This window comes from Cucurbita maxima, unplaced genomic scaffold (genome assembly GCF_002738345.1).
Source record: "Cucurbita maxima cultivar Rimu unplaced genomic scaffold, Cmax_1.0 Cma_Scf00016, whole genome shotgun sequence".
NCBI classification, from domain to species: Eukaryota; Viridiplantae; Streptophyta; class Magnoliopsida; order Cucurbitales; family Cucurbitaceae; genus Cucurbita; species Cucurbita maxima.
The window spans coordinates 782,397-794,223 of record NW_019272032.1 but is presented as its reverse complement, the minus strand read 5'-3'; the positions used below and the strand labels follow the sequence as shown (position 1 = coordinate 794,223).

The 11,827-nt window shown below is 35.0% G+C and overlaps 3 protein-coding genes and 1 long non-coding RNA gene across 6 annotated transcripts in view; 1 reads left to right on the top strand and 3 right to left on the bottom strand.

Moving 5' to 3' along the window:
* The window catches only part of LOC111490851, a 2,910-nt gene extending 2,268 nt beyond the window's left edge, over positions 1 to 642 (bottom strand). Inside the window, exons 1-2 of the mRNA XM_023139478.1 lie at positions 451 to 642; positions 164 to 379 (exon numbers count right to left, since the gene is read on the bottom strand). Coding sequence (XP_022995246.1) covers positions 164 to 379; positions 451 to 549 — 315 coding nt within the window. The 5' untranslated portion in view covers positions 550 to 642. The remainder of the gene's footprint in view (positions 1 to 163; positions 380 to 450) is intronic.
* A 571-nt stretch (positions 643 to 1,213) lies between these two features.
* On the bottom strand, positions 1,214 to 3,161 carry LOC111490847 (major extracellular endoglucanase-like). The gene is made up of 3 exons (XM_023139473.1): positions 2,582 to 3,161; positions 1,905 to 2,505; positions 1,214 to 1,813 (listed from the first exon to the last, which is right to left on the bottom strand). The coding sequence occupies exons 1-3, from the start codon at positions 3,155 to 3,157 to the stop codon at positions 1,377 to 1,379; spliced, it is 1,614 nt and encodes a 537-aa protein (XP_022995241.1). The 5' UTR covers positions 3,158 to 3,161; the 3' UTR covers positions 1,214 to 1,376.
* A 1,905-nt stretch (positions 3,162 to 5,066) lies between these two features.
* Positions 5,067 to 5,525, bottom strand: LOC111490854. Its single transcript, XR_002719628.1, has 2 exons — positions 5,414 to 5,525; positions 5,067 to 5,334 (listed from the first exon to the last, which is right to left on the bottom strand). It is a non-coding gene; the product is annotated as an uncharacterized LOC111490854 (long non-coding RNA).
* Positions 5,526 to 7,714: 2,189 nt separating this feature from the next.
* LOC111490849 (GDP-mannose transporter GONST3) lies at positions 7,715 to 10,484 on the top strand. Of its 3 annotated transcripts, none has more exons than XM_023139475.1 (2): positions 7,715 to 7,848; positions 9,007 to 10,484. In XM_023139475.1, exon 2 carries the CDS (start codon positions 9,007 to 9,009, stop codon positions 10,153 to 10,155), a length of 1,149 nt encoding a protein of 382 aa, XP_022995243.1. In that variant the 5' UTR covers positions 7,715 to 7,848; the 3' UTR covers positions 10,156 to 10,484. The 3 variants fall into 3 exon arrangements, with proteins under 3 accessions (XP_022995243.1, XP_022995244.1, XP_022995245.1); XM_023139476.1 differs by having other exon boundaries at positions 9,003 to 10,484; XM_023139477.1 differs by having other exon boundaries at positions 8,943 to 10,484.
* The last annotated feature ends 1,343 nt before the right edge of the window (positions 10,485 to 11,827 follow it).

Below are 11,827 nucleotides of genomic sequence, written 5' to 3'. Positions count from 1 at the left end.
GTTTTTTTTTTTTTTTTTTTTTTGAACAAATTAAGAAACTTAAAAATGAAGATCAAAAGCCATTCGAAATACATAATTAATACTCATCTTAAACTTGTTCTCAATATTTCACCCAAAAATGGCAATGAAATAGCAAGACAGGATCAGAGAAAGAAGAACTCACAGTGATGACAACCCCACCGCCAGGTTTCTGGCCTAAAGTGAGCCCCAATGGCTTATCAACTTCAACCTCAATCGTCTTGGAAGCACCAGCCGTTTTAGCCGCCTTAATTTCAAGCCCCTTCCATGTCTTCCCTCTGGGCGCTCCATTCTCAGCCACGAACCAATGCGAGACCCCCTTCTTGGCCTCCTGTACGGACACCCCTTGGAAAGCACTTTTCTGAAGAACACCAACAAAAACAGTCAATCAAAAGGCAGAGCGATGAATTGGGATTTGAGGTTATGATATACCTGAAGAGACAGAGATGGGTTGGGAGCTGGAAAGGGTGGGGCTCCGATGGAGGTTCTGGCGAAGGCGGCGGAGGAGCCTGCGACTATGGCCGATGACATTTTTGTGGAGATGGGGAGATTGGTGGGTGGCGTGGTAATTGAAATGGTTTGTGGGTAAGGCCTAAGGGAGTGTGGTGGACTTGGACATACGCAGAGCCACACGCCTGTTTGTGATGCTGTCCACTAATTGCGATGCTACTCATTTTGAACCTTTTGGGGGTTTGTTTGTAATCTAGGCGCCGGAGCAATGCTGTCCACACGCCTATAGACTGCTTTAGGGGTATACAACTTAGGCGTTAGAATATCGAGATAACAACTCGAGTGAGTGTCGTTAGACCGAGTGTACCATGTTTTAGTGTAAAAATCAATCCTTTACGAGTTTTTTGTAACTCGCTGTCACAAGCTGATTTGATTGAATTGAAACTTTTAAATATCAGCTTATCCATTTTAACTCGTTACATATTGTTGTCAGCGTTACAAATGGTATCAGAGTTAGATATCAGGTAGTGTGACAGTGAGGACACTAGGACCCCAAGAAGGATGAATTGTGAGATCCTACATCGGTTGGAGAGGGGAACGAAACGTTCCTTGTGTGGAAACCTCTTCATATCAAACCCGTTTTAAAAAACTGTGAGGCTGACAGCGATGACTAAAGTAGACAATATTTACTAGTAATAGCCTTAGGCGGTTATAAATAAAAATTATTAGAACTTGAAGAAAGCTTGAGTTTGATGTCTCGAAAAAACATTTATTTTCAAAGTTGAATGAATCCCAACATGATACCTTTTGAAAGACATTACGGCTGGATGTGGAGTGACCCAAAATATATAGGTCACTCCAATAAGACAAAACCTTACTAATCTTTAGTTACTCCACATGTGACCAAATTACAAAGTATTGGTCCCAACAAGTTCAAACCATTGAGACCGAGTATCATCTAAGCAATTTGAATCATCACCAACACAAAGACATCTACCCATCACAATCCTCGTTGAATTCGAGCTCTCTTTCTCTAAACACAAACCATTCCCTTGTCTCGTGAACGTAGCCAAATGAAGCTTAGAGTTAGAAATGGTTGTCCAAGCACTTTCGTCGCCCGAACAGTCTCTCGAGAGTAAGGGTCGAAGCCCATCTCTATCGGCTTTTAAACACAAACTGGTCGCCTCTAGCTCAATTGGCGTCCCGTCTCCTCGATGACTCCAATGGCTTGCATTGGAACAGTCGTTTAGATAGATGTCCTTGCTCATCATGTCCTTCACTCGAACACATTGACCACTTTGTGGATGATACATAACATAAGAGTTTGGTGCATTTGAATTCGGATCTTTGTTCATAAAAATTCCCAAAAGAAGAAAAAAAGTTAACCTATAAATTAAAACAAGATTCAAAAGCAAGTTAATTCAACAAATCCGTACCTCGCAACATGGTTTGCAAGAGCTGAAACGTCTTAGAAAAATGAGGGTTTCTAACGTCACTCCAATTATAATTCAAAACTCCGAACACTTCGTCGGATTGAGCCTGACCCTGTCGATAATAATAGCTACCTTGCCAAGCCCATAGCGCCCAATCCAAATCTGTCCTAGCAAGATGAGCAACGAAGCAGCTCGAGAACCTATCATCAGCAACATTGGTACCCCTTTGATCAAACCCAAACTCACTAACAAACAAAGGAACTGCCTCAGCTCCTTGCATTACAAACTCAGCTCTCTCCACAAACCCATTGATGATTGCTGAGCATATTTTGTTTAGTGGGTTCGTGATGAACTTTGTTTTCGTAGCTCCGCTAAACGAATATAAGTGCACTTCAAAAACGAGCTTGTTGTGTAGGTTGTTTAGTGGCAACGGGTTATGTCTTTGACATCTTAGGTCGTTGTCGAAGTTTAGACCTGAAACGATTACGAGGAGGTTTGGATTTATGTCATGGATGGTTGTTGCTCCTTGTGTCATGTACTTGTTCCAATCTTTCGAGCTCGATTTTGCTCCTCGAAGTTCGTTTCGTAGACTCATGGCTACTACCTGTTGTTAATTAACAATGTACTTTTATTTGTTTTATACTTCATAAAATAATTTCAAAAGTTCAAAAGTTACGTACATTCAATTTGTTAGTAAATCGTCGAGCAACCAAACGAAGACCTTCCAACCATTCTTGAGGGTCGAAATAGCGATCTCCAAAGAAACCATTTCCGTCGTTAAGAGAGCAACACCATCTCGGCTGACTAATATGATTATCTGCTATCACCATCAACCCACTTGTCCCAAGCACATCGACAACAGCTTCATAAGCGTCAAAAATGGTCATATTCAATATAAACGGATTATGCGAAGCCAACCCAGCTTTCGAAGCTCTCAAATCAAGAAGGTCAAAATTCTCTTCAACAGTCCTATTAGCATAGCGAGTAAACATATGAGTCGCATACGTGAGTCTCACACAATTGAACTTCAAATTCACTAACTCATCAGCCAAGTCTTTCAACGGCCTATGAGCGAGGCCTTCGATTAGCATGCTCTGTGTGTGGGAAGGCCAATTAACGCACACGAGTTTGACTCGACGCCCAGTGGCCGAATCGACGATCCATCGCCCTCGGGTCGAGAGAGGTAAAGAATTAGAAAGGGATGAAAAGAGAGAGATGAAAGCCAAAAGCATAAAGGTTTGAGTAGGGCTTCCCATTGGTTTGTATGAAGGAGAAGGGGGTGTTGTAAGGCATTCTTTATAGTGTTTTGAAGGGAGAAGTTAATGTGGTGGTTGTTGGCCAACTTTGTCCTGGCCGGAATTTAAGAACTTGGCAGGCTCTTTATGCATTGAGGACCATAAATAGTCATTCACTTGCCTTGATTTGCCCTTTTTAAATGAACATACTTTCCTTAAGGGCTCATCAGAATGTGAGGTCATTTTGCCATCATCCCCGTTCGTGTTTTAGAGTTATTGTCTACTTTGGTTTATTGCATCATTGCTTGCTCGTATTTTAGATTCATTGTCCGCTTTCGCCGGTTACATATCTCTATTAGCCTCATGTTTTAAAAGTTGTTTCTTAGGGAGAGGTTTCCACCCCCTTTATAATAATGAACGTGCGAGATCTCACAATCCAACCTCATGGGCCTAACGTACTCCGTCCGGTGTCCACACCTTTGTAAAAAATGTATAATTTTGTTGCCCACTTCAACTAGTGTGGGATCTCACAATCTATCCTATTAGAGGCCCAATGTTCTCTGGTGAGCTAATTGGTGAGGCAATAGCTTACCAAGGCGATGACCAGTAGCTAGTCTGAGTGGATGATCAGTCACATTGGGATTGAGACAGGGCCTAGACTCTACGGGAGGCAATAGTGGGGAATTTTCCGCAATGGACGAAAGCTTGATGGAGCAATGTCGTGTGGAGGTAGAAGGTCTACGAATTGTGAACTTCTTTTCCCAGAGAAGAAGCAATGACGGTATCTAGCAGTCCGGTGTCCACATCCTTATAATGAATATATAATTTTGTTACCCTCTCCAATGCGAGATCTCACAATCCACTTCTTAGGGGGCCAAAGTCTTAAATGATACACCACCTAGCGTCTCTAGCTCTAATACAATTTATAACGACTCAAGCTTGCCGCTAGCAGATATTATCCGTTTTAACTCGTTATGCATCGTCCTCAACTTTACAGTTTTAAAACACGTTTGTTAGGAAAGATTTCCACACCCTCTCCAACAAATGTGGGATCTCACAAAATCACACACATTCGAACGATTCTTCTATAGTTCTTCTTCAAATCTCTCAACCGAACATTTTTCCTCATTCAATTTTGAGTTCATTTTCAAGAGAAAACGCCATTATACTCGAAGAACGTCACTTTATATATTTTAAAAGTCTATCTTATCTTCGAAACTATGGGTATATTTTTTTAATTTTGGCCCATTTTTTCCCGAAAAACATGTTTATTTATAACAGAATGACATTAATATATAATATGGAAGGTAAAGAACGTTGTCTAAAAATTTCCTTAATAATAAATTTTATTTGAAAACAAATATGACTTATTTACAATAGGGACCTTCAAGCTATAGTTAGGTTCATTAGTTTTTGTTTTGAAAAACAATAAACAAATAAATCATTTACCATAATTTCATTTTAAAAAATATATAAATATAGATTTTCACTCTATTTTTTTAATTATTGCTATCGGATAAAATAAATGAAAATAACACGATAAATTAGTAAAATTACATTTTAAAACTTTTTTAAACTTCAATAATATTCTAGAATTTATAGAAAATAAAAATAGTTAATATTTTGTTTTTAAAATATGGTTTAAAATTTTAAAAATACATTTACGGTCGTACAATATTTTAAAAATACTCGGGAACTTTTAAAAATAACGTTAAAAAGTTTAGAAATAATATATGAGATGCTGATAAACAACTTTTATCTATATATTGACCGTATACATTTTTTAAAATTTTTTTTATAAAGATAAAAGATGTTAATGGGACTTTTAAAATTTTATGGATATTTTTTAATAAAATTTCGAGGTATATTTTTATTAATTAATAAAATAATATTTTTAAATAATTAAAATTATAAATTGAAATATATTTTATAATCAATCAAAACCCATTTTATTAATACAAATAAGATGAAAAAGATTTCAATCTACAACACTTAAAACACCGAGATTCAAATTTAATCACTCGAACACGATTCAACTTAATAAAGAAATCAAAACTTATTCACTATATTCTTTTAGTGGCTCGTATTCTTACAATCATATCACTGTTTTCCAGGACTATAATTTCCTCCGTATGCTAAATCTCGTCGCATAATTCGTCCCAACGTAATTGGCTTCGTCTCGAGGGTGTTCATATTTCCTGAAAAAGCTCGGATCTTATAAACTCTTCATCGATTGTGGTCGGAAAAAAAAAAACAAAAAAAAAAAAGGAAAAATACCATTTGGAATGAAGAACCTTGCTGCCCCATAGGATGAAAGGAAAAGCAGAAGATATAAGACGATTACCAGAGGTATCAAATGCTTCTTATTGGAACCCATTTTGTGTATCTGTTGTGATCTTTAGTGGGTATTTATATGTGAACCATGGTTGGTTGTTAAGTGTATCTTTCAAATAAATAACGATGAATTTCCAAACTTATAATAAACGTATGATGGTCAATTACTTCGAATTTGGTTCGCTATAGCTACATAATGTAACAGGTCAAGCTCACCGCTAGCAGATATTGTTCATTTTATTCTGTTATGTATCATTGCCAGCCTCACGGCTTTAAAACGTGTCTGGTATGAAAAGGGTCTAGTCCTACTTTAACTAGTGTTTCATACCGTCCAATAATTGATTCTAATATCATTTGTAATAGTCTTAGTCCACTGTTAGTAGATATTATCTATTTTAGCTTGTTATATATGGTTATTAACCTCCAATTTTAAAACGCGCAATAGTAATTGAAAGTACCATAAAACATCTAAAAATAGTATAGTTTCTTCTAGGTCTAACCCCGTTGGTGGGACATAATTCATCGACCACTCTCATAGTATTTTGACAGGTTAACTTACAAAATATTAGCTCTTTAAATCCTTCTTAAAACTTATTATTATTATTAATTTAACGAAATTGATATTAATAAAACGTTATTTATTTGAATTAGATTATATTTAAATAAATAAATAATTTATAAATTTAATTAGTTCATACCACTGGAATTTATTATTAATTTAAAAAATATTTTTTTTTACTATATAATTATATATACATATAATTATTTTATTTTTATTTAACCGTTAACTCAAATCAAATCAAATTTATTTTTAATTATAAAAATATTTTTTAAATACAAAGTTTTAATTAAATATTTAAAAATAAGTAAAAACTCACCTTTTACTCTTATTAAAAAAGAGTAAAAATAAAATTTAAAAATATTTATAATAGTTAGAGTTGAGCCCAATAATTATATGGTTATTATCCATATATTTTTTAAAATAAATACATAGATATTTCAGGAAAATAGATAAAATATTAAGAACGTTCCATGAATAACAGAGTTAGATGTTTGTAGACGGAATCTTTTTATATAATAAATATTTAATTTACAGACGTTGTCTTTAAATTTTTTTCTTTGACTAAGTCAAATTAAGTGTTTTTTTTTTTTTTTTTTTGTACTAATAACCCTCAAAACGTTAAGACAAAGCATATGGGTTCAATATATTTAAGGCGTAAGTTAAAACTATGTTTTAAGTGTTCATAAGTGTAGTGTTTTTGTTAAGTAAGTTAATTAAGATTATGAGTGTGATATTAATGAGTCAACTATAGGCATAGATCCAATTGGGTCAACTTGATTAGGGAGCCCTTTGAGTTAGTTTCAAGCTTTTTGTTCACTTTCTTTGCCTCCACTTTTCATGTTTTTACATATATTAATTCCATTACTTTATATTTTTAGGATCGTCAAGCCCCTAAAGTCCGACCAACCATCCATAAATTATTAGAATTCCGTTTAACACACGTTAGGGAGATATTTTCACATCTTTATAAAAATGTTTCGTTTCCCTCTCCAACCGACGTGGGTCTCACAATCCACTCCCTTGGAGGCCAAAGTCCTTGCTGCACATTGTTCGGTGTTCGGCTCTAATACCATTTGTCACAACTCAAGTCCACCGCTAGTAAATATTGTTCATTTTTGTCTTTACATATCGCTATCAACTTCACAATTTTAAAATGCGTTTGTTAGGAAGAGAAGGAAAATTAGCCTTTGAAGGCACGGAAAAAGATGAATTTCTCGATTAATGTTTTTAGTTTAAAAAAATTAGTTGACTTTTTTAGTCTAGTAATTACATAAATTTTCAATAAATTTGCTACAAGTAGGCTTATAAAAATAATAAAAAAAAATTATAATAATTTAAAATAAAAATATTATAATTTTGCATATAAAAATAATACTATTTTTTTAAATGATAATTTAATTTAAGGAAAATAAAAGATAAATCAGAAGAAAAGAATATAAAATTTCGCTCTATTTTTTTTTTTTTAATAATAATGATTTAACTTTAAGTACCTAAAATTATAAATATAAAAACTAAAAAAGCAATATAATAAATTTTAAAAATAATAATAAGAAATGCAAATCCATGTGCCGAATTCCACATTCCTGAACCGTACGGTTTCCTCGGTTCGGTTTGGTTGAACCGTTCATCCACCGCTTATAATCGAGCCCACTTTCTGTTCCAGTTCCTCTTATTTGGTACAGTTGTAGTGAGCTTTTCCCTTTCGGGAAGACAGTTTGGAATCATTTGAGAATATTAATACAATTCTCAGAACACCCATTTTCCTTCCACCGTTCTCCTCCGGCTTCGGGATTTGAGAAGCCATTGTCGGTGGCAGGTAATTCGTTCGAGCTTTTTTGTTTAATCTAATTCGTATTTTCCATTTCTGATTTTCGTTGATTAAGGGGGATTTTTGCATTTTAGGTTTTCTTCATTTTCTTTTCCTGAATGTTTGGGATGATGAATTGAAATGATCTAGAAACTGAAATTTTCCTTGCTGTTTTTGTGCTTTTTGTACTTGAATGATTGTCGGAACTGGGAGTTGAAGGTGGGTTTCATTCGTTTTAATCTTCATGGACTGTGGTTGATGAGTTTTTAATCCCAAGGAGTTGAAGGTTTTTGTTAATCTTTTTCCCAATCAGAAGAAGAATAATTTGAAGTGTTGGATTGGAAGAACTTTTGATCATTCATTTCTATCATTTTGGTCTGTTGATGGGAACCTATCTTGAGATTGAAGAGAGAAAGAGGATTACTAAGCATTCAAGAGGCCTTAGTTTCTCAAAGCAATTATGTGCTTCGTTTCCCCCCTACAGCTATGCTATAATGTACATTTCTAGCAATACTCCAAATTTTGAATCTGAACCCTAAGATTGAGTTAGCTTTAATATCGAGTTGATATCAGCTCAATCTTGAAATTGTAAATCAAGAAAAGAAGGGGCACCTCGTTAGTGATGTGATGTAATTGTTATGGACAAATATTGTTACAGTCCAAGTCCACCCAAGCCCACCTCTAGCTGATATTTTTCTCTTTAGGCTTAAGGTTTTTAAAACGCGTATGCTAGGGAGAGGGTTTCCACAGTCTTATAAACCCTTATAAATGATGTCTTGCTTTCTTCCCCAACCGATGTAGGATATCACAAATATCTGAGCTTTCTATTGGAAATTATGAAGGAAAGAGTCCAAAGGGTGTTCATGGATGAAGAGCTCACCTTTGATGGGTTTTTCGATCTTGTTTTTTATTGTGCAATCTCTTGGGATAAATTGTCTAACATGTTCACTTCATATTTTACGAATTGCGAATTCCTTTTGTAATCATTATGGATTAATCAATGAAATTGTTTCTTATCAAAAGAAAAATCGAGAAAAGAAGAATATCATAGAGGAAAACTACAGAGGGTTTATGTTAATGATGTTTTAGCTTATTTTGTTCAGGGAATGTGTTTTTGCTCTCTCCTGGTTCATCTCCTTCGCTAATTTAGTTTCTCATTCTAGATAGATGTCTAATAAAGATGATATTGAGAACCCCAATAATGCTGATAAGGTCCAGAAAGGGCCAGGGACTTCTGCTTTATCAGGTGAGATCCCATCAAACTGGTATGCCATGGTTCTGCAGCAAGTCTCAGTATACGGTGTTGCTGCCGGGTACTGTATTTCCGCCTCCCTGCTTTCTATCATCAATAAATGGGCAGTCATGAAGTTCCCGTACCCGGGTGCACTGACTGCTCTGCAATACTTCACTAGTGCAGCTGGAGTTTTTGTTTGTGGTCAGGCTGGATTTATTGAACACGATCGCCTTGATCTCTTGACAATGTGGCGGTTCCTACCTGCTGCTATTATATTCTATCTATCTCTATTCACCAACAGTGAACTTCTCTTGCATGCCAATGTTGATACATTCATTGTTTTCCGCTCAGCAGTTCCTATTTTTGTTGCCATTGGTGAGACTCTTTTCCTGCACCAGCCCTGGCCATCGATGAAGACATGGCTCTCACTCGCTACCATCCTCGGTGGTAGCGTTCTTTATGTACTGACAGATTATCAATTCACATTGGCAGCTTACTTTTGGGCTCTGGCTTATCTCATAAGCATGTCCATAGATTTTGTGTACATAAAGCATGTTGTTATGACCATAGGGCTGAACACTTGGGGTCTTGTTCTGTACAACAACTTAGAGGCACTTCTGTTGTTTCCATTAGAACTTCTTATCATGGGTGAACTCAAAAAAATCAAGCACGAAATCTCAGACGAATCGGATTGGCACTCGTTTGCAGTCGTTTTGCCTGTTGGGTTATCATGCCTATTTGGTTTGTCCATCTCCTTCTTCGGATTCTCTTGTCGAAGAGCCATTTCTGCTACTGGATTCACCGTACTCGGAATCGTTAACAAACTCCTGACAGTTGTGATTAATTTAGTCATCTGGGATAAGCATTCGACATTCATTGGAACTGTGGGGCTATTGATATGTATGTTTGGTGGAATTCTGTATCAACAATCGACGAGCTCGAAGCCAAAGGCAGCCAGGAAAGAGGTAAGAGCTCAAGAAACCGAGGAAGAAGAGCAACAAAAGCTACTTGAGATGCAAAGCACTTCCGGTAGCGATAACAGCAGGAAGAAAGTTAGTGAATCAGAGGATGGAAGATCATGAAGTGCTTCCAAATGGTAATGCATTCCTTACCTTTTTTGGTCATACATATCAATTTCACTTCATCCATAGAAGTTTTCTTCATAGAAACTCTATTTGGTTGCATTCTGGAGTCCAAATTTATCACAACTTGGCAACTTAGTGTCATACAAGAACTCTTTGATAGCAGTTAGTTCCATTTGATGTATATCTTACTATGTTTGTTGAAATTGTTCTTGTTTTTTCCTTCAGTGTCTTTGATGGAAGTAGATATATCTGTGATATTGTAGCTTTTGTAGGTTGTTTCAGAAATTCATGAATTGAATCAGCTATAAGTTCGGTGAGTTGAAGTACATGTCGGTTAATCTTATTGCGTCGGGTTTTCTTGTCTTACTTTGATTTACTAGTTAGTTAAGTTAGCTCATCGTGTGAACATTCAGCTCAATTCAAAGCAAGGTTCCTAAGTCGATTCGAGTTAGTATAGCAGAGAACTTAACACAGTCGATTCATCATCCTTGTTCAACTTGTTGTTTAAATAAGTTGATTTAAAATATTATGGACCTAATCTATGTCGTTTCCTCTCTATTTTTTCAATAAGTTGTGTCATATAAATTAGTTTTAGCTCAATTTATATATTTTATTGAATAAATATGATATATACAATGAATTTATATTTATAAAGGTGAATATAATATAATATAATATATTTATCACATGTTTTTTTTTCCTCATGAGAATCTGATATACACCAAGATTATATATTTGAGAATAAAATATAATCAAAATCATGATAAATTTTCAGAAGATTCGTCAAATATATTGTCTTGAAAAAATGTCTACAACGTTTAACTCGGTTTCTTTAGAAACTCTATGAAATCATCCGTGGTTTCATTTTACAAAAACGCTTGTCCTTCATGAATTGAACTAAGAAGCCATAAATAGAGGTGTGAATGGTGTGTGCTCTTTTGAGTGGCGAACCTCGATTTCAAGAGGGGAATAAAACATTCCTTATAAGTGTGGAGAACTCTCCCTAGAAAACGGGTTTTAAAATCATGAAACTAACAACAATATGCAACTAGTCAAAACGAACAATATATGTTAATGGCGAGCTTGGACGATTATAATTTCAAATAGTCACGATGTTGATTTTATGCTCTTTTTTATGGTCTAATTCTTCTTTAACGACCTGAATTTGTCATTTGTATTACAGCTTGAGTTTGTTCTTATAGTCTCTGAGATGAATAAAGTGAAGATGGAGAATAGATACCACAAAATTACTCATACTTTTTCCATATTGATATCTAATTATTTATATTCCAACGAATATGTAAAAATCTCCGAGTTCGCTAATATTAATAAAAATATCGATATCAATTTCATTAAATATAAACACAAAACATTTAAATTAATAAATAAACATTTCAATAAAAAAAAAAATATGGATGAAAATTTAAAAAAAAAAATGGTAAGCAAGTTCATGACTGGGGAAGGAGGGATTAGTTAAATAAAGGCGAATCACATGCGGTGAGAGAAAATTAAATTTAAAAAAAAAAATGGTAAGCAAGTTCATGACTGGGGAAGGAGGGATTAGTTAAATAAAGGCGAATCACATGCGGTGAGAGAAAATTAAATTTAAAAAAAAAAATGGTAAGCAAGTTCATGACTGGGGAAGGAGGGATTAGTTAAATAAAGGCGA

Bases quoted from the DNA above. Each gene is read 5' to 3' on its own strand.
- LOC111490849 (XM_023139475.1), top strand. From the start codon at position 9,007: ATGTCTAATAAAGATGATATTGAGAACCCCAATAATGCTGATAAGGTC.
- LOC111490847 (XM_023139473.1), bottom strand. From the start codon at position 3,157: ATGGGAAGCCCTACTCAAACCTTTATGCTTTTGGCTTTCATCTCTCTC. The intron at 2,506-2,581 runs GTACGTAACTTT...AATTAACAACAG, and splicing joins GATTTACTAACAAATTGAAT to GTAGTAGCCATGAGTCTACG. The intron at 1,814-1,904 runs GTACGGATTTGT...TTATGAACAAAG, and splicing joins CTTGCAAACCATGTTGCGAG to ATCCGAATTCAAATGCACCA.